The sequence below is a fragment of the Pagrus pagrus genome (genome assembly GCF_965226575.1).
Source record: "Pagrus pagrus genome assembly, chromosome: 23".
In the NCBI taxonomy this organism is placed as follows: domain Eukaryota; kingdom Metazoa; phylum Chordata; class Actinopteri; order Spariformes; family Sparidae; genus Pagrus; species Pagrus pagrus.
This window is the reverse complement of record NC_140205.1, coordinates 23,251,431-23,276,547: the sequence shown is the minus strand read 5'-3', so window position 1 is coordinate 23,276,547 and position 25,117 is coordinate 23,251,431. Positions and strand designations below refer to the sequence as shown.

At 38.2% G+C, this 25,117-nt stretch overlaps 2 protein-coding genes across 2 annotated transcripts; both read left to right on the top strand.

The window, feature by feature from the left end:
- The first annotated feature begins 5,265 nt into the window (after positions 1 to 5,265).
- On the top strand, positions 5,266 to 7,779 carry LOC311252741 (beta-2-microglobulin-like). The gene is made up of 3 exons (XM_084346235.1): positions 5,266 to 5,423; positions 6,639 to 6,911; positions 7,271 to 7,779. Exons 1-3 carry the CDS (start codon positions 5,351 to 5,353, stop codon positions 7,282 to 7,284), a joined length of 360 nt encoding a protein of 119 aa, XP_084202361.1. The 5' UTR covers positions 5,266 to 5,350; the 3' UTR covers positions 7,285 to 7,779.
- A 5,871-nt stretch (positions 7,780 to 13,650) lies between these two features.
- LOC311252470 (beta-2-microglobulin-like) lies at positions 13,651 to 24,654 on the top strand. Its single transcript, XM_084345652.1, has 4 exons — positions 13,651 to 13,896; positions 19,609 to 19,881; positions 23,096 to 23,128; positions 23,241 to 24,654. Exons 1-3 carry the CDS (start codon positions 13,827 to 13,829, stop codon positions 23,107 to 23,109), a joined length of 357 nt encoding a protein of 118 aa, XP_084201778.1. The 5' UTR covers positions 13,651 to 13,826; the 3' UTR covers positions 23,110 to 23,128; positions 23,241 to 24,654.
- Positions 24,655 to 25,117: the final 463 nt, after the last annotated feature.

Sequence of the window (25,117 nt, the reverse complement as noted above, 5' to 3'; positions counted from 1 at the left end):
GCAATGAGCCTGCAGTGCTATCAACAAGATGATCAATTTGTGAGGAACTGAGGTTAGCGGAGGAGTCCTCTATTATATTAAGACATGGCATTGAATTTAGTGCCAGCGGTATAATTTCCTTAAAGTTAGCTACAGCACTATCAGATAGACATCTAGTGAAAGAGTTTTTGCCTAATGGTGTGTAGTCCAGTAATAGAACTTCAAAAGTTATTAAGTGATGGTCTGATAAAAGAGGATTCTGTGGAGAAACTGTTAGATTTTCAATCTCGATACCATAAGCTAGAACAAGGTCAAGGGTGTGGTCAAAACAGTGAGTTGGTTTATGTACACACAGAGAAGCCAATAGAGTCTAATAATGTGATAAATGCAGTACTAAGGCTATCATTAACGACATCCACATGAATATTAAAATCACCTACAATAATTACTTTATCTGATTTGAGGACTAGACTTGATAAAAACTCAGAGAATTCAGATAAAAATTCTGACTAAGGACCAGGTGCTCGATACACTACAACAAATAGAACTGGCTGTAAAGTTTTCCACGTTGGATGTGAAAGACTAAGAACAAGGCTTTCAAATGAGTTATAATTTAATTTAGGTTTAGGATTGATTGACAGACTTAAGTCATAAATAGCTGCAACACCACCTCCTCGGCCGGAGCCTCGAGGAATGTGAGTATTAATATGACTAGGGGGAGTGGATTCATTCAGGCTGACATATTCTTCAGGATGCAGCCAGGTTTCAGTAAGACAGAATAAATCAATATTACAATCTGAAATTAAGTCATTTACTAATACAGCTTTCGATGAAAGGGATCTGATGTTTAGGAGTCCACATTTAACTCTCTTGTCTTGTTTTGAAATTGCAGAGTTGCTGTTAATTTTTATTAGATTTTCATGCACAACTCCTCTTCTGTGGACTTTTGATTTGATTAATTTAATTAATTTAGGTGGTCGGGGGGCAGACACAGTCTCAATGAAGTTTTGGGTGTGCAACTGATCTAATGGAAGCTCAGAGAAGCGTGTAAGACTGCAGCTCTGTCTCCTGGTCTCAACTCTGGGTTGTCAGGCTGGTGGTTGACTAATAAAATGGGTTAGATTTCTAGAGATGAGAGCCGCTCCATCCATGCCGTCTCTCCTAATCAGACCAGGTTTTCCCCAGAAAGTCCGCCAATTATAATTAATATAATTAATAGTTGTAATATATTGCTCAATTCTTTTTAATTAGAAATTCACATACATTCGTGTATATAAAATTAAGTTCATATGTTCTGAAAATAAGCTATTCTCACAATTTACTATATCATAATTTTAAGGTGAGTTGGCTATTCATGAAATAAAGCATAAATACAATAAACATGCCTCCTTGGTGAACTTGCTGAAACACCTCACAGTCTGTAAGTATAGAGACAAAGGTTGTGTCCGAAATGAGCCACTCAGTTATTACTTCCCATTCACTAGCTTGGGAGTTCGATATAGAGCACTATATTGTGAACTCATTGGTCAAATGAAAACAATTTTGGACAACTTTTGGTCATTTGTTTCCCTCCAGCGCAATGTATGATGGTAAATCCCATTAATGGACTTCATCACATTTTCCCCATTGGAAGGTCACCCTAGAGGGCACTTTACCATTTTTTTAAATTCATCAACCAAACCCAGAAGTATGTCATTTGATTTGCATAGACTTTTGCTTCAGGACTGCAATATACACAAATCCAGTACCAGAAGTAGACAAGGCACCATAAACCTATATCTACCTATAATATCCACATGTTTGAATGTAAAGTAAATGTTTTCTTTATCACTCGAAATGTGGCATATAAAAGAACTTAAAGGATAACTACCGTTTTTTACAATCTGGACCTTATTTCCAGCAAAATATATGGTCATGTACTCACCCAGATAACTTTGGTGTCATTCGGCGTCGTTCGGACGAAATTAGATCCAGTGTAGCGCCGATATATCCATATAATGCGAGTAACGGGGCATCGACACACAGCCTCTATATAACGCATTATCTGCCACGAAACTAGTTCATTTCACCAATATTTTGTTACGATATGCTAGTGCTATTCCCCTCTGAGTCCGGGCTCGTCTGTTGTCAACATCCGGGGTCTGTAGGTTGCCCTACTACCTCTGACCTGGAAGATGTCGTCTCTGAGCTGCGCGCGCACCCGCGACAGCCCAGCTTGTTTACCTGTAGCTGCTACTGCTAGTTTGACCCCGGATGTTGATAACGGATGGGCCCGGACTCAGAGGGGAATAGCACTAGCATATATATATTGGTGAAATGAACTAGTTTCGTGGCAGATAATGCGTTATAGAGGCTGTGTGTTGATGCCCCGTTACTCGCATTATATGGATATATCGGCGCTACGCTGGATCTAATTTCGTCCGAACGACTTCAGATGACACCAAAGTTATCTGGGTGAGTAAATGACCATATAGTTTGCTAGAAATAAGGTCCAGGTTGTAAAAAACGGTAGTTATCCTTTAATCAGTAACTGACGGCCACTGTCAAAGGTCTTTAATCCAACTAGCCATGTTTTCACAGTGAAATGCACTGTAAAGTGCAAGTTTTATCTACTATAAGGGCATCCAAAAAGGTTCTTTTGCTGTGTTTTTTTAATTTTTTTATTTCAAACACACAATGGGTCCACCAGTAGCCTGAACCATGACATACATAATTTGAAAACCTTGAGTGTACATGCACATCTAAACCAAAAAGGGGAAGGTGCTGAGTCGAATATGTAAACAAAAAATTAAAAGAGAGACAGACTGTAAGCTGCAGGGCTCCAATATTATTTAATTCACCAAATTTTTATTTATTTATTTATTATACTTAAAGAACAATGACAAATGGGCCAAATTAAATTATTTAATCCACCAAAGCAATGGTGTTTCGAGCAAACCTCGAGCAAATGTCAAGAAGGAGACTAGTGAGGGAGGCCAGCTGACTACTCTGAAGGCGTTAAAAGCTTCAGCAGCTGCTGCAGCAGCTTGCATGCAACAACTGTTGCCCAGGTTCTTCACCAGTCAAAGCTTTATGTAAGAGTGGCAAAGAAAAAGCCACTGTTGAAGAAAGCTCATATTAAAGCTCGAATAGAGTTCACCCAAAGGCATGTGGGAGACTCCAAGGTCAACTGGAAGAAGGTTCATTGGTCTGATGAGACCAAAATGGAGATTTCTAGCCATCAGACTAGACGCTATGTTTGGCATGGGATGCTTCTTGGCTGCAGGCCCTGGAAGGCTTGTAAAGGTAGAGGGTAAAATGTATGCAGCAAAATATAGGGAAATCCTGGAGGACAGCTTGATTCAGTCTGCAAGAGAACTACAAGCAAGACAATGACAAGAAGCATACAGTGAAAACTACACAGAAATAGTCAACAAGGTGAATATTCTGGAGTGGCCAAGTCAAAGCCCAGACCTTAATCTAATAGTGAATTTGTGGCTGTACTTGAAAAGGGCTGTTCACACTTGATCCCCATGCAACTTGTCAGAGCTTAAGAGGTTTTGCAAAAAAGAATGGAGTAAAATTGCAGTGTCCATATGTGCAAGCCTAATTGAGACCTATGCACACAGACTCAGTGCTGTGATTGCAGCCAAATGTGCATCTACTAAAAACTGACTTGAACGTTGTATAATGAAACATCCCATTTTTGGAGGTATTTCCTATTTCATTGTCGTAAGACGCGTAATGCAGCTTGTTCCTTTATCCAACTTGTACAATGAACATTGAAAAAGGAAGTCGAGTGTTGGAAACAGCCTTCAAAGTAAAAGTTGGGCGTTTTGAAGCGTTTTGACCGGAGCTGTCAGTTTTTATGAGAGCGAAATGAAATAAATACAACCTAACAACAAATAGCCTAAATAATTTAGATAACTCATAACTGTTATACAGTGACCGGGATTTTCAAAGTAAACACACCGTGTTTGAGACGGAGACTGATGAAGTCAAACTTTTTTGTTGTTGACCTTATCCACCAAACGTCTCGACGTTGGTTTGGTTCCGTCTCCGTCTCAAACACGGTGTGTTCACTTTGAAAATCCCGGTGATTATCTCTCTCAGTTGCGGGAAAGTGGCGGAAATATCACTGTGTAACAGAATGTAGTAATGTACTGTAGAAATGGGTTCCTAGAGGGGTTCAGTAAAATCTCCTGCTCCAACAGTCCAAAATAAAGTGAGGCAAAACTGGGGGTCGTCTTTGAGCCTATGCTGATTCCTGACACCTGTAAAAAGAAATTGTTGTAATTAAAATGTAACATTTTGATAAAGTCCATGGAGTCTTTAGTGGGTAGGGATGTGACACAAGGCTGACGAAAATATTCTAGAGGATATATTCTCCGTTAAGGAGCCTATAGAGTGGTGAAGGGATGATATATTTTTGTAAGCTAACCTGTAAATTAGCATTGCCCTGGTTCTCTCGACAGAAAGCCTAAGGGATTTTTGAGCTAGTCACAAAAACGTGAGGAACATCGAAAAAGCTGTCAAAAACAATTTTTCCATGTTCAGAGCAGTATGCTGTGTTAAGCTGAGCCACACTTGACTATTCAAAGAAATGTCTTTGACCTGATAACATGTGATTTTGCCCACTCCTCATACAGCAAATGGAGGTCTTAATACTTCTTTTGCTCATTAGTTTAAGTCAGTGAGGGTTTAGTGAGCAGGGCCTATGATAGACTGTTCTTGGCCTAAGAGTATTGTAAGTTAATCATGCTGCATGTAGGATGCAGACTGTTGCTCTTAGACTGCTGTTATCAAAAGTTGTTCAGCAGCTTTTTGATTATGTGACATGATTATGATTTTTATTTCAAGTTTTAATTTTAGAACATACCAAAACACACAAAATGGTTATACAAAATAAATATATAAAAATATATAGTAAATGTATGCAAGAAAGATTTAAAGATGTGAAAATAAGGAAAATGGAGGGTGAAAAAAGGAGCAAAAGTAAGGAATGCCAGATAATAAAAGAGGGATCCTTCCTTTATTTTTTTTAATCTTGCCTTAGAAGGCACTGGGAGGAAGAGAAAAATGCAAAAAAGCAGAGGGGCTAAGATTTATTTCTAATAGTCTCTAAACTTTGGGACTGAAATACATACTTCCTGTCTTGGGGTCTCGATGTGTTAGGATCATTACAAAAGAAAGCTCAAACCTGTCTGGTCATATTTTACCTAGTAACTGTCTGATTGAAATAAATGATTGGCTGGTTTCATGTAGTGGGCAGTCCTAGAGCACTTTATTTATTCGCTGTGCTCTATGCTTTCACTTCATTTTTGCTCTTTGAAGGAACTTGGCGCACGCTTCGCTGTGTCATTTGAACTTCGGTGAAAGAGGAAAAGAAGAAATGATCAACATGAGGATTGTTTTGTGTCTGGCAGCGCTGGCAGCTGTCTACTGTTCAGACGACTCCAAATACAGTAAGTAGTCCAACATTCACCTTCTGTAACTTAAAACGTGACATTTTTTACTGAAGAGTTGCCAGAAACGGCATCTCAAGTAAAAATGGCCTTCATCCTTGATAGCTGCAAGTAAATTATATCACAGATTGGACTATAATGTTTAATGTATTTTGTTTTTCACATGGGATATGTGTGGACTGTAATGATTAATACATTTTAAAAAAAACAACAAAAACAACAAAAACATGTTATTTTGTATGTATGTTCTTTTTAATGTGTGGACCTAAGGAATAGTAGCTGTGCTTTAGGGCACAACGAATGGGGGATCACAAATCCACAAAATAAATAGATAATTAGGCTGTAAGTTTTCAAACGGCATTATGGCCGGCAATAAGGTGTAGGCCTACATCTGTGATAAGTTGCTTTGTCTCTGTTAGAAAGCCTCTGACACAAAGACCTGTTGTTATAGTCAAATGTAAAAGAGAAACATTATGCAAAGTTTGTCATGATTAGACGGAATTCCCCAGTCTGGATTCAGTTTCGATTTTCTTAAACAGCAATTCTGCTTTGACAGCGCCCTCAACTGGCTTCAGTATAGTACATACAGATACTGATGAGTGCTTTAACAATTTCTGCCGCAGGAGGGTGAATATTTAAATTATTGGTCACATAACTCCATTATAATGAGTTCCAAAGGAATAGTTACAGTGAAAGACATAATGTATGTTTTATGAGAGAGGTTAAGATTGGAGCATTTACTCATTTACTCAATTGTTCAGTTGGTTTTAATTAGTTATTTTTATTTTTCCTTTCTCCTTCTGGAGTTGGTGTTTCCAGGGTGAGCCTCCAGAACAGTTTAGTGATCCTCGTCACAGTCTCTATTCGTGCGGAACTCAGCCAGAGGATTGAACAACAATCTTCCAAAACATATTGATGTTTTGATGATGGTGGTAGTGAGCATTGTGTAACACATCGCTCCAAAATAAGAGCAAAGCAATTAATTAAAACATGTTAACTATAACAAATCAATGTCATTTTCTTTTTGAGTTTCTGTACCACCAACAACCTCAGTTTTATTTTGGCATAATCATACACATAAAAACTGCTGTTGCTGTGACACTGTCCTCTACAGGCTGCTGCTTATACAAATTTCGACAAGTGTTTTTTTATTTTCTCCAATAGGCTGCACAAATTATAAGTTTGACATCATTTCTTTCTCCATGTTGCCTTTAGCTCCACCCAAGGTTCAGGTGTACACCGCTGGCCCAGCACAGTTTGGTGATAAAAACACCCTGATTTGCCATGTGAGTGGCTTCCACCCCCCTGACATCACTATTCAACTGATGAAGGAAGGAGAGGAACTCTCCAATGCCAACCAGACTGACCTGGCCTTCAAACCGGACTGGCACTTCCATCTGACCAAGAATGTGGCCTTCACACCCATGCGTGGAGAAAAGTACAGCTGCAAGGTCACTCATGGGAGGACCATGAAAGAGTATGCTTGGGGTGAGTTGGGTTCAGCCAAATGTGTGTGTAATGTTCTCTTAACCAAGGAGTGGCATAAACATGAAACTGCAAAAGAGACATTCAAAGAGTACATATGTTTGCCACAGCTCAAAAATGACTTGATATTATTTTATTGATAAGGATTGTTTTTTTTTTGCATCTTGATTCAGGTCTGAAGCAAAATACATATTGGTAAAAAAATATAGACAACATGTATCAAGTCATTTGCAAAATGCAACCTGAAGAATCTCAATGCATATGGAGAAATCATTCAGTTGTAAATGCAATATTGCTCCAACACCTTTAATGAGACTGATAAACACTTCTCTATGCTTTTTCTTTTCTTTTTTCTTTTACAGTGCCAAACATGTAACTCAGCGGGCCTCAGCTATAGTGGTGTCTTTTCTTCACATCTCCAATCAACAAGATCAGAGTTTCTCCCGACCACTTCACTATTACTTTCACAAAACCAAATATCTACATCACATCAAGGGGACTTTTCACTTACTTTTTTAATATGAAAGAATGCATGGGCTGCAGGTCATTAGTCATTGGTATGCTTAGATTTCTTAGATAACCTAGAATACTTGCAACCTATTTTCCAGCCTTTGAAATGAAAATTATGTTCGTGTAAACTGATTTGATAAAATGATGTTTGATCATCCTGTTTGTTTCTGTACACAAAATGTTTTTTGCTATGACTTAAAAAGTTTATTTTAGCTAAATGAGTGATCAAATGGTAATTGGTCAGATTAATATATAATGAAAGGGGTGTTCTTTTCGATTATATAGAAGTGTGTTCATACATTTTGATTTGCTATTCAAGGTATTTGTATTTTCTCTCTATTAAATAAATGCCTTGTATTTCCCAATGTCTTAACTTCTTTTAACATAAACGTCTGCATTTGATACTTTAATTATAGTCATACTGATCAATATGTTATGTAGCCTACATGGCTTTATGACGTAAAAAATGGGTTAACATTTAAGCATCCATTTAAGGTGAACGAAGTTGTCACATGATGTCAAATGTAGACATTTAAGCCATTTCAGTTTTAACTGTCTGAGACACATTTTACCTGTGTGTAATAAACGGTGCACCCACTAAAAAAATCGCCTATTGGCCCCATTCTCACTGGCAAGGCAGCCCGTCTGTGAGCTTTATCAGAAGCTTTGCGTTGTACGTCACGTCACGAATGCGACGGAAACAGTTGTAACAAGAAAACAACAATACCCACCCACCATGGATCTATAATATAACCATGGGCGAGCAACTCCGTTGAAATCAACGGCGGCCATTTTCCGGTCCTGTATCCACTAATAATACATCCATGCCACCCACCCATTGTGAAAGAAGCGTCTATAAAACGGTGGGTAAATTGTTTTGAGCGTCACAGGCCCCGCGAAATGACTCGTTTCACTATCATAATTTGAGATATCGGTCCAATAACATTTGGAAAGTGTAGAAGAGCCACATGATTCAATTGTTTTATCCCCCATCAGGTTAACCGGGCGCTAAATCGGACAGTAGCCGGCTCGGTCTGCGATTCAGAGACTTGCATAGTCCCGTTTGCTTCAAAACACAACTGAGCAGCATTCATATGAACGAACGGTGCTCAGCCTCCAAAGCTGTGTCCAGTAACAAAACGTCCTTGAATAGACCACATCCCAAATTCCTTCTTTATTTACGCGCCACCATCAGATGTTGATAATGCGTCGTCACTTCGCGCGGCGGAATTTAGCGTGTTCAGCCGGGTTCACCCCCTTCGCCCGGGTTCAGATCCGTGTTCGGTCTGGCAGCTCCACTCCGTCACGGCAGCGGAGCTGATAGGTTTCACTATATGGCTGTAGGCTCGTTCGAGATGAGCCAGGCCAGGGGCGTTGCTAGGCCTGCAGCTTTACAGGGGCCCGACTTGCTCTGACGTCATGCACGCGCCGGCAACGATAACCTCACGAGATCAAGGCATGGATGATAGATCCATGGATCAAGGCGGCCACAGTCTTTTTTTAAATTTTATTTAAACTTTATTAATAATTATATACATTACAAAAACTGTCGAGCCAGGGGAAGAAAGGAAATAAATAAAGGTATAAATATACAAAGAGAGAGAAAGAGAAGGAAAAAAACATATTAATTAAATAAAAAAGTCTGCAAAATAGAGTTTGTTTTTAAAGCCTTTGGTAATTGAAGTCTATTGATGTCGGTGCTGTATTGATAAAGTTCCTGCAAAAAAAGTGTAAAATTTGGTTTGCTGTTAGTCCATTTCTTTTTGTGTATGTGAAATTTACCTAAATATAAAACAAGTTGTACAAAAAAATAAAATCATTTTCCATTTTGTTATTTTCAAAGTAAAACAAAATGTCCTTTTCATGTAGTTGTAGTGAATGTCCAGTTTTGTTTTCAATAAAATTTTGTACATTTAACCAAAACATTTGACAATATAAACAATGAAAAAATAAATGTGTTATAGATTCATCAAACAAACCACAGAAATCACAGGAATATTCAATATCAAGTTTAAATCTTTCTAATGTTTTTTTGCTGGATATATTTAGGGTCCAGGCAGCTCCAGGCATGTACAGCAAACTGTAGCATGCTGTACATGCTACAGTTTTTAAACTTTCACCAAACTGTAGCCCCAATACTGCTGAAACTTTAGTCCACTTAAACTCATTACAAATTATGAAGTCCATCACTCAGTTTTTTTCAAAACCTGTAAAACTTATAAAACCTATCTCCTCCCACAATTTTTGCTCAATTGTCACCAAACTTGCTAGAGAGCATCTTCAGACCGTCCTCCACAAAACTTGTTTCTCGGATTTTTGATTTATCAAAAATTAAGCCTACAGTGCATCAAAATGTTTGACTGTAAACAGTACTGTAAACATATACTATCAAATTCTTGCTAAATAAATTTTCAATCTTCCTGAAAAAAATTGAGAATATTTTCAGAGTCATGGTTGATGGAGTTTGGCAAATATCAGAATTTTATCTCAAAAACTGACTTTTTGAGAACATTTTGAATTCTGCTCTCATGGGAACAACTGGAGTCAATGTAAGAGTGGCATTTTTAAACATCACATTTTCTCTTATGAAGCAAAACACTTTAAGTTAAAAACAAATCACCAACATTTCCATGCTATCAAGATGCAATTTGTGTATTATCAGATTTTTGTTCAGGTAACAGAATTTCTGACATTTTGACCATTTTTGAAATCTGCCTTGACAACAGCTGCCCGGACAGTGACTCCCTGAGTCGAGAAAGGAAGCTACACAGCAGGTCTCACTTCCAGCCAATTAGCTCAGTGAGTTAGGAGGTGTCAGGGGTTGTGGGTTCAAGACCCAACAAGGATGATGATGATGATGATGACAGATCAAAATGTCAGATGTCCTCAACATGAAACACAAGACGTGTTGTCACAAGACAATTGTCCTGATGGTGGCATCACAACAAGCCTCTAAATTAAATAAAAACAAATAACTTGGACTGGACCATGGACGAAAGCTAACCAAATTTTGCACAAAGGTCCAGTCTCATGCCAGATTACCTCAGCTGTAAACCCAAGCCAATAGTTCTGATGGTGGTGCTACAGCAAGCGTCTAAAGTTCAAACCTTTGAAAATTCATAACAAATCAACCGTACTTGCTACAGCTTCAGAACTTTCATCAAACTGTAGCCTCAATATTGAAGAAACTTTTGTACATTTAAACCTATTAAAAATTATGAAGTACATCACTCAGTTTTTTTTCAAAAACCGTAAAACTTCTTAAACCTATTTCCTCTCTCCTCCTTTGATTTATCAAAAATTGAGCCTCAAAAACTGCATTTTTCACAGCATTTTAAATTTTTCTTTCATGTGAACAATTGGAGTCAATGCAATAATGACATAGCTAAGCCAGTTATTCACTTATGGAGCAAATCAGTCATTTTTAAAATTACCAACATCTCCATGCTGCAATATGTGTATTTTCAGATTTTTGTCTTGCCTGCACAACAGTGAATGGCTTACTCAATTTGTGAAGCAACTGTTGTATTGCCACTTGCCAATTAGCTCAGCGCGATAGATGACAGTCTTTGGTTCCAGAAGTTGTGGGTTCAAGCCTCAAGTGGTCCAAAATGAACATTGTTGTCAACTGTCTTGTCTTCCTATTCTCCTGTTTGTTGCTCAGAATTGCCTAAATTTGCCAAAAATAGCCCGGACCCGACCCATCGCTGCGCAGCAGCTATAATTTATGTATAATTTTGTAAGATACTTCCTTGATCTTATTATTCAGACAAAATGTATTACTAATCAACCACATTTTTTTCCAATTCACATCTTTATAAAGAGATTTCCAAAAAAAAAAAAATAGCAGAAGGAATAGTTACATTTATCAAAAGATTCCTGATGTATTTATTTGTACATTTGTAAGTTGTGACATCAACATTCCCCAGAAAAATATTGTTTATAGGAGCTGTCCTATAAAGATCAGGGCCTGTATTCCTAAAGATTCTGAGAATCCTCTCAGAGAGCTCCTAACTTAACCTAAAAATTCCTAGCAAGGAGTCTTAGCTTAGGAGTGATTCCAGAACATTCTCAGAGAACTCTGTGCAAGGAATGGACAGAAACTCCTATCTTAGTGAGGAGGTGTGGTTGACCCCGTTGCTAGGTATGAGTCATCATTTCAAAAGCTGTGATTGGTTGATCCTAAAAGCTAGATAAAAAATATATCCTTTTGGTGATAATGGGCAAAGGATGGACCCTCAAATTGATAAACTTAATCATAGAATCTAATCTTATGAAGACTGTGTAATTGTAAATAATATTTCATATAAAGGAAAATATCTGTTAAATGAATAGTAAGCTATACTTTAAAATTATCCTACAAAATGTGTGAAAACTTAGGCCCACTTGCACAGTATTCACATAGTGATAGTTATATTTATTTGCTTATATTAATTGCCATTCTGGTCATTTTTGGACTTTCAACATTTCAACTCAATTTGGTATAAACGAGGGTAAAATGGCTCAGCTTTCATCGATGTGTAAGTGCATCTCTAATGAGATCAACCACAAACATGATTCCTGCACGATCCAATCTGTAGCGTTTCATTAATTCACTGTCATCCAGTGTTTGGAGAATATCTCTCCTGCCTCTTCCGTCCACCATTTTGTCCTCTGCTTAGGGCAGAGAACTAAGCCGCTTAAAAGTCCTCTTCCCTGCTCTTAACAGATCCCATCTAGGAGCTCTCTTAAGAGCTAGTAATTACATAACAACAAACGTTAAACTTTCTAAGACACATAGGCTACCTTTGCTATAATGGCGGACGTACAGTTGTGTGTATCTGCATATTATGACCGTTTAATCCAGAGAAAATCAGACGTTTAAACACTATCGCTCAACGGGCTGCTGTGTGCGCTCCCGCGGCCAGAAATCAGATTCTGGCAGACGATCACTTTTTGGCACGACACCGGTGGTGCCAAAAAGTGATCGTCCGCCAGAAACTGATTCGCCCAGTTTACATAGCCTATGTCTACAGCTGCTTTTATCTGGATCAAACAGTTGTAACTACACACGTAACTTTATGTCCGTAGTAATTGCAAAGGTATGTCTTTGTGAAACTTTTCTTGTAACCTAATAATCACAATTGTAGCCAAAGTGTTTGCAGTTTATATCGTAATCAGGGCATGACATATACGTGATCACAGGCAATAGTATAGCATTGTTTCCAGTGTTAATTATGTGTTGATCCTTGATTGGGCCTATATTCGGAAACTAGACTGTTATTTACATGATTTACGGATGGGTTATGTATAAAATAAAGAATGGTCTATTGCAATTATCCTTATGACTCCATTATTTACCAGCTCTGTGCCCTAGATTATAACCAATCCAGTCTTTTTTACCTGTTGAAATACCTTTAAAGGGCCAATACAACTCATAAAAGGCAGTATTTCACCTGCCAAAAAGACGGAAATCAGTTTCTGCCGGACGATCACTTTTTGGCACATGCATCAAATGGAATTCTGGAGTAATTGAAACCCGAGCTGGGGTGATAAAAAAAAAAACGTGTCTACTGCAGAGGCAATTGACGCGGGGTGTAAATGCCGACTTTACACATACCCATTGCACACGAAAGCCCGATTTTAACAGGTTTAAGTGGGATTTTTGACCAGTGGAAAAGGGATATTATTTATCTAAAAAGTAAAGAATCAGCAAGGAAAAATAAGTTTTTTTATATCACTTCTATCATATAAAGAGGAGACAATATTGAAAATACACAACATTGTTACAGCCTAGCTTAGTAGTACAATATCAAACACTACTTCCACAGCAAAATATATGATTCAGCAGCACCTGATGATAACATTTTCATCTGCCGTTATGACCATGTCTATCTAAAGTAACTTTGCTTTTTATATAACAGCATATCCTATCAAGTAGGCCTAGGCCTGTCATCACAAGTTGTGTGAGTAAGGAATAGCTAACAAAGAGCAGACCTAATAATAATAAACTACACAAAACTATCACATAGGGCCAAAGCTCTCACAAGTCCCAACTCGAAGGCAGATAAAATAAGCATGAGGTGATTATTATTTTAAACTACGCAGCAGAGAACAACATGACGGACTGTATTCTTCATAGCAACAGCTCCTCCGGATTTTTCACTGGTGGAATTAGGTGACCGCCCTCGGAAGCACTTTGAAACTTGATATGTGGGCGGGGTTATCAGCGTTCCCCTCGTTTCCTGATTCGTTTAGAAGCGTAAACACCGCCCGAGCGTCTCGCTGTAGGCTATACTGATAAACACTCCTGATGAACGCAAGATATTTTTACTTTCGTTTTTGATCGCGAGGCAGTTTTATCGTTTCTAACCTGAACATATCTTCAATAACTTCACCAGTGTTCAGATACCAACTGAAGGTGAAATCATGAAGGGATCCGTCTTCGCAGTTATTGTTGGACTGCTCTGTCTTCAGTGGGGTTCAATGGCCATAGAATGTAAGTTCTCTACGATACTTATTTATGTATTTACAAATGGCGAGGTGTTCTTACATCGTAGGCCCCGACATGACAAGTCGCCTTCAACTAAGAGCCTCAACATTCACAGCAGATTCAGTATAAAACTTCGGCTTCACCAAATATGTAGAATTAGTTCCCCTTGAAATAAAGTTAACACTTTCAGAGAGGTGGTTTTCACAAGAATTAAGACGTACAGTTTAAAGGTTAAGTTAATGTCTTACTAGAAGCGATGACGTAGTAAATAAAAAGCCTACTACGCCAAGCGCTGTGACGCATATTTAAAAACATATTTATTAAAATTTAAACCCATGTATGCATAAAAAAATATTGTCTCATACCCTTACCGTTTTCCTCCTGCACAGTGTCCTGAAAATTAAATACAAGAGGAATATAAAATAAAACAGAAGGACTGTTTTAAAGATGTTGTAGCCTGTATCCACATATTGCCTTGCATTTTTAACCTTATTCAAATAGACACAGGTATCGGCCTATGGGCCTATATATGCACAGATAGCCTACATATATGTATTCATACCTACACGGTATAGTGTGTACAGTTGTACGTATATATAAGTACAACTGTACACACTTACACACAGGCCAGAAAGTCTTTAGGCGGTATGCCACTTTTAAGGTGGACTGGAAAATTCCAATAAGAAGCTGTGAATCGGACGCCAACTTCAGCGTCGTCTTTTGTAGTGTGGTGAAAATATCTGCATGTGTTTTGCCAGTTTCAAATAAGTCTTAATTATATTAGCGTATGGTCTCAGTGCGATCATGGTGTTGATTTATTGACTTAAAATCACCAGGTGATGCTGGTTATCCAGGCTTTCTTTCACACTGAAATGTTGGTGGGTGGATTTGCTGCAAGCTATCAAGTGCAACTAACACCAAGAAGTCAACAACATCCGGGTCATACAAATCAGACAAATTAAATATCAAAACCAAGTTCGGCTGTGGACCATTTTTCATTTCTCTTTTTTTGATATTAGCATAAAATCTAAATATTGAAAAAAAGTTAGGCCTATTTGTTTTTTGTTATCAGATTCATAAACAAATAAAGTTTGTACCTCTGAGCTACATTTCAGCATTTTTGTGAATCCATGTACTGGTATTCTAAACCTCACCAATCGCTTATTTTTCACTGGTTTGGGTTAAAATGTGTCCTGAACATACAAGAGACCCTCAGGAAACTTGGCAACATTTCTTTATATGGTTGTTGCTGAATGGTTAAAGTTATCAAATTAACAGGAAGTCATTGTTTTAACCAGATGGAAGAATCTGTCATTTTCAAAATTCATATCTCCACTGTTTTTCACTTTCTTTCAACCAAATGTTGGTTCTATGTAGTATTAATGTAGTTCTATCACATCTAGAAATTATTTTGTCCTCCAAAAAACATTAGTGCCACAGGTCTTGCTAAATATACGTTCAGAGCTGGAAAAACACACTTTTTGGATTATTTTGACTGTAGATTTTCCCAAGAAGGATTATTGTATAATTTTTTTGGCCTTTGTATGGCTTTATTGATAGAATAGCTTCAGAGATGACAGGAAACAGGATGAGGGGAGGGGGGTTGATACGCAGCAAACGGCCCCAGGCTGAGACTCGAACCCGGGGCTGCTGCAGCGAGGACAAAGCCTCTGTACATGGGACGCCCTTTCTACCAATTTATCATTTTTTGAAATTAGCTAGTATTTCACACTTTTCACTGACTATAATGTTACGTTCAGTGGTTTTAATTCTTTAAATACTATATTGACATCAACAATTTAGCCAAACTTGAAAAAAAATCAACTTCTCCATAGGCTGCCTTGTGACAGTTGGCTTGGCAGCGCTCCATGATCTCACTATCATGTCAAACTGTTTAACGATGGAATAAATTCTGATTGCACTTTTTAAATAATTGTTATCTACAGTCCATTTTGCAGTAATCCACCCAAACCTGTTTCAGGTGGGAGTATCTCAGACTTTCTGTGTTGTTTCATTGAAACTTGGTCATGTTAGAAATTAGCTCAGAGAGAGTTTATAATTGTGATATAATATATGTGCGTTCAGCTAAGGAACTAAGATTAATATTTTGTCTAGACACACAGAACAGAATGACATCACCTATATGCAATATAGGTAATGTCAAAAAGCAATTACAAGCTTTACCTTGCAAATTTACAGAACCCAATGAAAAACAAGCTACATAGGTATCAGACAGATGGAAAACATTGAAGTCAACACAGTAAAAATATCTACAGAAGAAGTAAACCAATAAATGATATATTACAAGCAGTGAAAAGTGCAAAAAAATGGATATATTTATACTCTATATAAAATAGATATCAACACTTTCACGTACAAAAGTGTCAAGGAAATTAAAATAATCCTTCTTGCGAAAATCTACAGTCAAAATAAAGTTTTTTCAGCAAGATCTATGGCACTCAATTATTTATTCAGGACCAAATAACGTATAGATGTGATAGAACTATATCAATGATACACAGAACTTTTTTGCAAACAAAAAAATTTGTTTGCAAAAAAAACTAGTGAAAACTAGTAGATATAGTTTCCTAAGGGTCTCTTTGATGTTCTGGAGAAATTTCAGCCCAATCCAGTGAACATCAAGTGATTGGTGAGGTTTAGAATACACATACAAAGGATCACAAAAATGTTGAAATTTAGCTCAGAGGGCCAAACTTCAAAAATGTATAACTTGAAAAGTATTTGGAGTACAGCTATATGATTGTACAAGGTCCCATGAATTTAATAGACGTTTCAATATGAAGTTTTTCGAGAAAATCCATGGCTTGAACTGGGAGGCCGCATTAAATGCCAATCCAGTTTGGATGAAGTCATCAGCCGTTATCAATCAGAATCACTCAGAAGAAGTTAAAAGGCCATGCTACAAAGCAAATTTGATACGCTTTTCTATTATCACCTAGTCACATTTTCAAAAATCCTATAATAAATTCATAATTGAACCAAACCTCATGAATGTTTTTGTGACAAAGTAGTATGTGTTCTACTCATTTCATCACAGAAAAATGAGAGTTGTAGAAATCATTGGAACTCAAGACTGCCATGGTATTCAAGGTGCATCTCAACAATTAGAATATCATGGAAAAAAATGGTTTTTCTGTAATTTAATTCAAAAAGTGAAACTCTAATATATTCTAGATTCATTACACATAAAGTGAAATATTTCAAGTAGAGGTGTAAAAATAAACCAATATGAATCTGAAATCGGTTTTAAAGTTAAAGATATGACTACACCGATGTACGGACCTACTGGCAGTTTCTGCACAGTGCACACTGTTTAGTTAATCCAGCTTTTGAGTTTATCAGTAGTAAACATTTGTCTGATTATTAATCATAGGTGGGATTTTTTTTTTTACTTTTACAAGTATGTGCAAGTTTCAACACGTCCTGTTTCAAATTTCTGATGTAAACTTGCAAACGCGCCCAAGAAAACCTTAAGCCCCCCTTTTTAAGTATTGCTTCCAGTGGCCCCCAATGTTCTCCAAATGCCTCCTTGGGTGCAATATCGCCCCCCCCCTTGAGAAACACTGAATCAGAGAGGACCAAGCACAGAACCATAAGGGATGCCTTGGGAGGGAGGAGTGGTGGAGGATGTGCAGTAGTTGATGTTGATGAACTGTCCATTTGTCTGTCCTTTGTCAGAAGAGGGCAGTGCCGGTGATGTTGAGGGAGCATTCCAGGTGGGAAAGAATGGTGTGGTCAATAGTGGTCAGGGTTTCCTCCAGGATTTTTTTAAACCGTGGGGAGGTCTGCCCGGGTGGAAGAGGGGGGGTGACGATGACAACATGAATTTTGAAATGTGAAATTATGACTATTTCAAACTGAATGTTTTTCTAATGACATTATTTACTATAGGGTTTCCGGTACATGAATTGAAAATAATAATTGAAAATAGGATCTTGCAGAAAATTACCTGCGCATTACCTAAGCTAACGTTATGTCGTGCTGTTCAAAACGTGTATCTGAAACGTAACGGGTTTCCTCTATCAATAGAAAATTAAGTTTTACAGTTAAAAATTAATCTACAACAAAATAATATCTCTCTCTACTGTATGACCAAAGACTCGACATGCTTTATTAGGCCTAAAGTAATCTCTCTTTAACAAGTGTCAATGGTACAAAACTGAAATAAAAATAAGAGTCTCTCTGAAATAATGATAGAAATAATGCGTATCCTGTATTAACCAATCAATAACACATTTATCCCGACTCAGGATTTTTTCTGTAGCCTAATCCATCTATTACATTAGGGTCGTTTTCACGGGTTTGAACAAAACTGTATCAAATATAACCTAGCTTAGGTACAGGGCCGTAGCCAGGATTTTTGAAATACCGAGGTCAACATTCGGCAGACTCCACATGCATCTCACTGGTTCCTTCTCCTGCTCTTTCTCTCTCCTCTCCTCCTGTCTCTGTCCCTTCAACCTCTTCATCTCTCTCTCCTGTCTCATCCTCTGTTGAATTTTTAAAATGAAAAGTCTAAGTATACTACTGAGTCATGATTTCTATAATTTGACCTAATATTTTAATGCCATTTTTAGTCACATTATTACTTATCCATCCAAACATCCAAATAAAATTATTGATGGATAATTCATACTGTGACTGAACATGGCCTTAAAATATTCTGATTCATTGCATGTCCTTTCATTTTTCAGCCTAGGCTACATTTACAGTAGGTTACAGTTTAGCATCTCTATTGGCTAGCTGTTGCATCTGTAGGCTCGTTCACTATTTTTCTCATCCTCTTAGCTTATTACAATTCTCACCTTTCCTCCTCTTTGCCTGATCATCCTCTGCCTTTCTTGCTGCAACAAATGATAACTTGGATTGATGCAGCCTCTTACCACTACATTGGATCTTTGCTCTGATTCATTTAATTGCCGTTCTAAAAATAGACCTGCAGTCATGTCGCGACCGTGTTTACTTTTGAGTTTAATGAAACGAAACTTAAGGAAAAAATACGAGGACATTATCTCGGTGTCCTCAATGGTGGCTACCAGCCAGCTTAGGTACCTTTCTTTCACCCTTTTCTCTCCCTCCACGTCGGACTGTCGTCTCTACTCTCTTCGTCTTTCACGCACCGCAGCCAGAGAGGCAGGTGGTGACTCCGGTGTTGGTTTTTCAAAATAAGGGTATTTGCAGCGTAGCGTCACATTTCATGAAAAACACCATGTTTTGTGCCAAATTTCACATTTCATACAATAATTTACATTAACATAAACATAAAACAACATAAAAACAAGGTAAAAAAAACAACAAAAAAACACATTATTCTGAAGGTGTGGCGGCTTTTATTTTGCCGTGGCGGTTCGCCACAATCGATTACATGTAGAGGAAACCCTGGTGTTGACAGCTGCAGTAAAGGTCAGAATCGTTGGTGACTTTGCTGTGATCGGAAACCAGACTGGAATGGTTCAAACAGATCAATGGACATGATGTGGGCTTTCCACGCATTTATAAAAATCTTATTATGATCATTCTGGTTGCTAACAGGCCTACTACATGTTAGGTCATGGTATTGTAGTTTAATAGTAGAAGGGGCAGAAAGTTGAATTTAAAGAATAAAATGAGCAGAACTGGAATTAGTTTTTCTAGTTCTACTATATTTTAATCAAATTGTTTATGTAAATGTGTCAAAGATATTCTGTTTCTTGGTAGCTCCACCAAAGGTTCAGGTGTACAGCCGTGCACCGGGAGAGTTTGGGAAAGCCAACACCCTCATCTGTCATGTGAGCGGCTTCCACCCACCAGAAATCACTATTGAGTTGCTCAAGAATGGAAAGGAGATGCTTGGAACCAACCAGACTGACCTGGCCTTCGAGGAGAACTGGCACTACCACCTGAGCAGACATGGGCGCTTTACTCCAAGCAAAGATGAAGTCTATGCCTGCAAAGTGACTCACATGGGAAAGCCAAAGATGTTCATTTGGGGTATGTGTCTGTCTTTCTGTGTACTGTCCTTTATTGGCATGACAATCAATACAGTATTCCTGAATCAGATTGTACAAGGTTTACAATGCAAGTATAATAATTTCAAATAAGAAATTACTATACTCAACAAAGACAAATCATTTACATATACGTTGTTTTTACACATTACTACACTATATAACTCAAACAAATTCAACTAAACTGCAGTTTACTGTTTAATTGTTCATGTTCCTCTGAACGGAAACTCTTAGTCTTAAAGGATAACTACTGTTTTTTACAACCTGGACCTTTTTTCTAGCAAAATATATGGTCATTTACTCACCCAGATAACTTTGGTGTCATTTGGAGTCGTTCGGACGAAATTAGATCCAGCGTAGCGCCGATATATCCATATAATGCGAGTGACGGGGCACCGACACACAGCCTTTATATAACGCATTATCTGCCACGAAACTAGGTAATTTCACTAATATTTTGTCATGATACGCTACCGCCATTCCCCTCTGAGTCCGGGCTCGTCCGTTATCAACATCCGGGGTCAAACTAGCAGTAGCAGCTACAGGTAAACAAGCCGGACTTTCGTGGGTGCGCGCGCAACTCAGAGACGACATCCTCCAGGTCAGAGGTAGTAGGTCAACCTACAGACCCCGGATGTTGACAATAGACGAGCCCGGACTCAGAGGGGAATAGCGCTAGCGTATCATAACAAAATATTGGTGAAATGAACTAGTTTCGTGGCAGATAATGCTCATAGAGGCTGCGCTTCGGTGCCCCGTCACTCGCATTATATGGATATATCGGTGCTCCACTGGATCTAATTTCATCCGAACAACTTCAAATGACACCAAAGTTATCTGGGTGAGTAAATGATCATATATTTTGCTAGAAATAAGGTCCAGGTTGTAAAAAATGGTAGTTATCCTTTAACAGCTCTTGTGTTAACAACATTGGAATTTGCGTGACCTACCAGCCACGGTGGTGGGTAAATAAAAGTACTTCAACAGAGTGATGTGTAACAGACAACAATGTAGATTGAATGGTGGGTCTTCTGCTTGTTCGCTTAAAACACTTAAGACCTGAGCCAGGCTGCTCTATAGGTTTATTTACCGAAGGGCACCACCTCTCCCTCATGTCAAAGTGGGTGTCAATGTTTACAACTTAAACTAGAGGGTGAAGCAGAACAGAACAAGAGAAAAAAAACACAATGAAAGGGAGTTGCAGCACTGCAATCAGGTGAACTTGTGTTCTCTCTTCTCTAAGTTCAGCTCAGTTCTTCATAATAAAAGTCCCCTGTTATTTTGTAATTGAAAATAGCTTTCAAATTCTGGCCCTTTATATGCAAACCAGGTAAATGGGGGTGTGTTCAGAGCCATTTAAAGTCAACTGTGGGTATGGTCACCTGCAAAATTTGAGAATGATTGAGATTTGGGGTTTTATAAAAATCAGATGAAAAGACTGCCTATGCATGTTTCCTGTTTCCAGATTTCTACACCTGAATAAACAGTTATGTATTTGGCCCCAGATGTCCTGAAAAATTTGGAAAAACTACTAACAGCTAGCCTAAAGTGAGGGCGTTGTTATGAGAACAGAGGGATATTTAACCATCCACCGTGACCACGACCATCCCCCAACTCCAACTCCCTAGTCCTGAATTTCACCCATTTTCATCTGGTCACCCTAGCTTTCCAGCAGCGACCTATATGGGCGTGTTAACGCTCCTTGTATAGGTGCACATAACTGTAAAACAATACATCTTATTGTTATCTTGCCTCTCAGTCAAGTTTTAGTTAAAACTAAATCAGCCCTGGAAGATATGGCGGCAATTAAGGCACTAAAAAGGCACCGCAGTTGGTGAAGATGAGCACACTCTTGTGTGTATGAGTGAGAGAAAGAGAGCGCGTCAATATTTTCTGTAAGAGTTCAGATGTACTATATATGAAATAGCCTATTGCTTGGATATTGTAGATATTGTTTTATTATTTTTCAGTTTGTTATACAATGCTGCCATATTGAATAAGAAAGTGTCTGGTAAAAACATTGTTGCAGTGGCAGGCGGACAAAAGTTGCTAAGTTAGCAATTAGCTCAGTAAGCTGTTAGCTCCCTTAGCCAAACACACTGCAGGACTGTGTTGTTTACAGGCTGCAGCAGGGCTTTCCAAAAGGATGTGGAGTTGCCAGTAGAGATGCACGATTCTTGCTAAAATGTACATCACATTTTTCTCCCTGAGCATGACTCTTTTTTTTTCCCAACAAAAACATTTGCACAGTCTACAGGGCTTTCAACAGATGACATAGCATACACTGATCAGCCACAACATTAAAACAGTGAGTGACAGGTGATGTGTGTAACATTGATCTTGTTATAATGCAATGTTATTCTGGAAAACCTTGGATGCTGGCTTCCATCTGGATGCCACTAGACTTGCACCACATACCCAAACATGGTTGTGGACCAAGTACATTCCCTCATGGCAGTGCCCCCCCCCCCAGCAATACAGTGTGCCTTGCCACACAACAACAACTACTCAGGAACAGCTTGAGGAACACAAGGACAAAGGTGTTGACCCGGCCTCCAAAGTCCCTGGATTCCTAATCCGTCCATCATCTGTGGGGCATGCTGGAACAAGTCCGAGCCCTGGATGCACCCCCAAGCCATAAGACCCAAAGGATCCACTACAAATGCCCTGGTGCCAGATACCACTAAACACCCCTAGCAGACTTATGACCATGTCTCTGTGGGTCAGAGCTGTTGTGGCTGCACAAGGAGAAGTTGCAATATATTAAGCACATGGTTTTAATGTTGTAGCTGATCAGTGATCAAAGTGTTGGACTGAGAATGCATTGATAGTGCCACTATTAGCATGTGGTTGTTATACGTTCTGTACATTCTTTAGTGCTATTTACTGCTTATGGTGCAGCCAAAAGGACTAGTGGAAAAGCTCCAAGTCTAGCTGTTTTGGCTTCATGTGCCACTGATCAAAAAATGGTGCTCTGCCTGATGTATCCAGTTCTCATCACACATCCCCTTTCACATATAAAAAATTGATCCACAAATGCATAAATGTGACTTTATTTGTGGTGAAAGTTATATTTCTTAAAAAAAAAAAAAGCTGAGGTTGGTCAGACTGAAAAGGCAGTTTTGAGTTCAGGTGCAAATTGATAGAACAGGTTCTCATCATGTTTTTTTTTCTTCTTCAATTATTTCTCTCTACAGAAGCAGATATGTAAGTTCTGTGCCTTGCTTCAGGTATGTACCACATTCATTCTCAATATAGTTTTCCCAATTCAGTAAACAAGTAGTTTGTGCGGCAACTGGTTGAGTGTTGATGACAATGTTATCCTTTGTTTAATAATCACAGGTCTCCGTCGTCCGAAGAAATTAAGATTGAAGTTTCATCTATAATCTTGGTCTTCATTCCGAAGATTTGAGCATCAGCAAATGAGAGAAAAGATTGTGATTTTGTATCAGAAATTCAAAATGGCAATAAAGCTTCAATAAGTGATTGTTGACCATCAGAGAGCAAAAAGACTTACAATTTCACAGAAACAAGCTTGTGACTTGTAGATTTCATGGGTTCATTAAGAAAATTGTTCTTTTAAAAAGGGCTCAATTAATGCTACCACCCCCCTCAGACAAACTTTAGTTTCTGTTTAGCCTCTGTACCGTTTGATCCATAGTACATGTGTTTTACTTTCGGTCATAAACCTGCTTGCTCCGACTGCAAACAATTTCTGAAAGAATGAAAAATATTAAATCAATTTGTTAAAAAACATATGAATTAACTTTAAAATTGGGGACTTATCATTTGATTCAATATTCAAATGAAAAATATTGTTTCATGGAGCTTTAAGATAACTATTTACACTGATGATTGGAAATGAAAATGTTGGCATTCTTTGTGTGTTTGATACTTAATCTATTAAAGACTAATTGTAGCTGTTATCACTAGTTGATTAATGTAAATGATCTTGTTCTTTAACACCTTGAGCACATTTTATCTTGTGAAATATTGAGAGGATTACGTTTATTATCCAGTTGACATTTACAGTTGTAGTATGACACCAAAACCTGAGCACTGGCTTGGTCTTAGTTTGACTCATAGGTATACAGTACTAATTTTACGTAGGAGGTTCAGAATAAATTGACCATCATCATGGGCATTTGTCAGAATGCAGGAGAGCCAGGGAACTCTGGCATTTAAATCTTCAAAAGGTTTATTTCTCCCAAGAATTCATGAAATAAGTTAGGGCGCAGAAAAACACACGACTATTGTACCCAATTCGCTTTACTTTAAGCGTTTTAGAGTCACATGCACTGCCCCCTAGGAATCTTGAGTCTTGCTTGATTTTGATGCTGAGACAACCACTCTGCATATAATAACAATTTGACTTCTGACAATTAGATTTTTTCTATCGGATCCTCAAACTTTGTGATCATTTCCAGGTTTATGTGACATGAGATTTTCAATGTGGTATAAGACCCCACTGTATTCTGTCTTTGTTCTGTCTGTTGTGCATTTTTGTTTTCATCCTCACGTTAAAAGTTCAACAGCAGGTAGACACTGTCCATCAAGTTTGACTGCGGTTGAATCAACCATGTTAACAGTGTCCACCTTTCTTTGTCCTGCTAGAGCCATATGCTCTGTCATCTTAGAACACAGTCCACTCGTTGAGTGCAACAGTATGATCCGTAATGTTGTAGTGGAGACATGTAAAGATGTGTTGAACAGTCTGTGTTGTGCCTTTCAACAATAAACCCAGCTTCATCTTCAATCTCTGTCTTTAACCTGCATAATTCATAATCAATCACTCCAATATGCTCAATAAAATACCTTCAACTTTATTTGCAACATGCCATGCCCATTCCCCAAACCTTATAGAAACTGTATAATATGTAGGAACACATCTTACGTGTTCCATGCCTCTCCTCTGAGATATAAATTGAGGCCTTGTTTCTCTGCAAGATAAACATTCTCTTTCTAGCATAGCTGACCCTGTGATCCTTTGTACAAGGAGGTGCCATCTAGTCTCGGACTATATCTTTCTGGACGGAGAAACTTTATTCAGAACTGAGGGTCATCTCTCTCTGACTCTACTCTTCACTTTATGCTTTAAACTCTTCTTTTTTTATTTTACTTCACCGGCTCTTTTCTACTTCACGTTTTACTCGCTTCAAGACATCACTCTTACGAGAGTTGCTCGCTTGTTATTTCTTGCTACTTTATATTTTTCACTG

What these genes read in the sequence shown, in the direction of transcription:
- LOC311252470 (XM_084345652.1), top strand. Translation starts at nt 13,827, where the DNA reads ATGAAGGGATCCGTCTTCGCAGTTATTGTTGGACTGCTCTGTCTTCAG. An exon ending in GGGTTCAATGGCCATAGAAT is followed by an intron (nt 13,897 to 19,608) that starts GTAAGTTCTCTA and finishes GTTTCTTGGTAG; the next exon opens with CTCCACCAAAGGTTCAGGTG.
- LOC311252741 (XM_084346235.1), top strand. Translation starts at nt 5,351, where the DNA reads ATGATCAACATGAGGATTGTTTTGTGTCTGGCAGCGCTGGCAGCTGTC. An exon ending in TTCAGACGACTCCAAATACA is followed by an intron (nt 5,424 to 6,638) that starts GTAAGTAGTCCA and finishes TGTTGCCTTTAG; the next exon opens with CTCCACCCAAGGTTCAGGTG.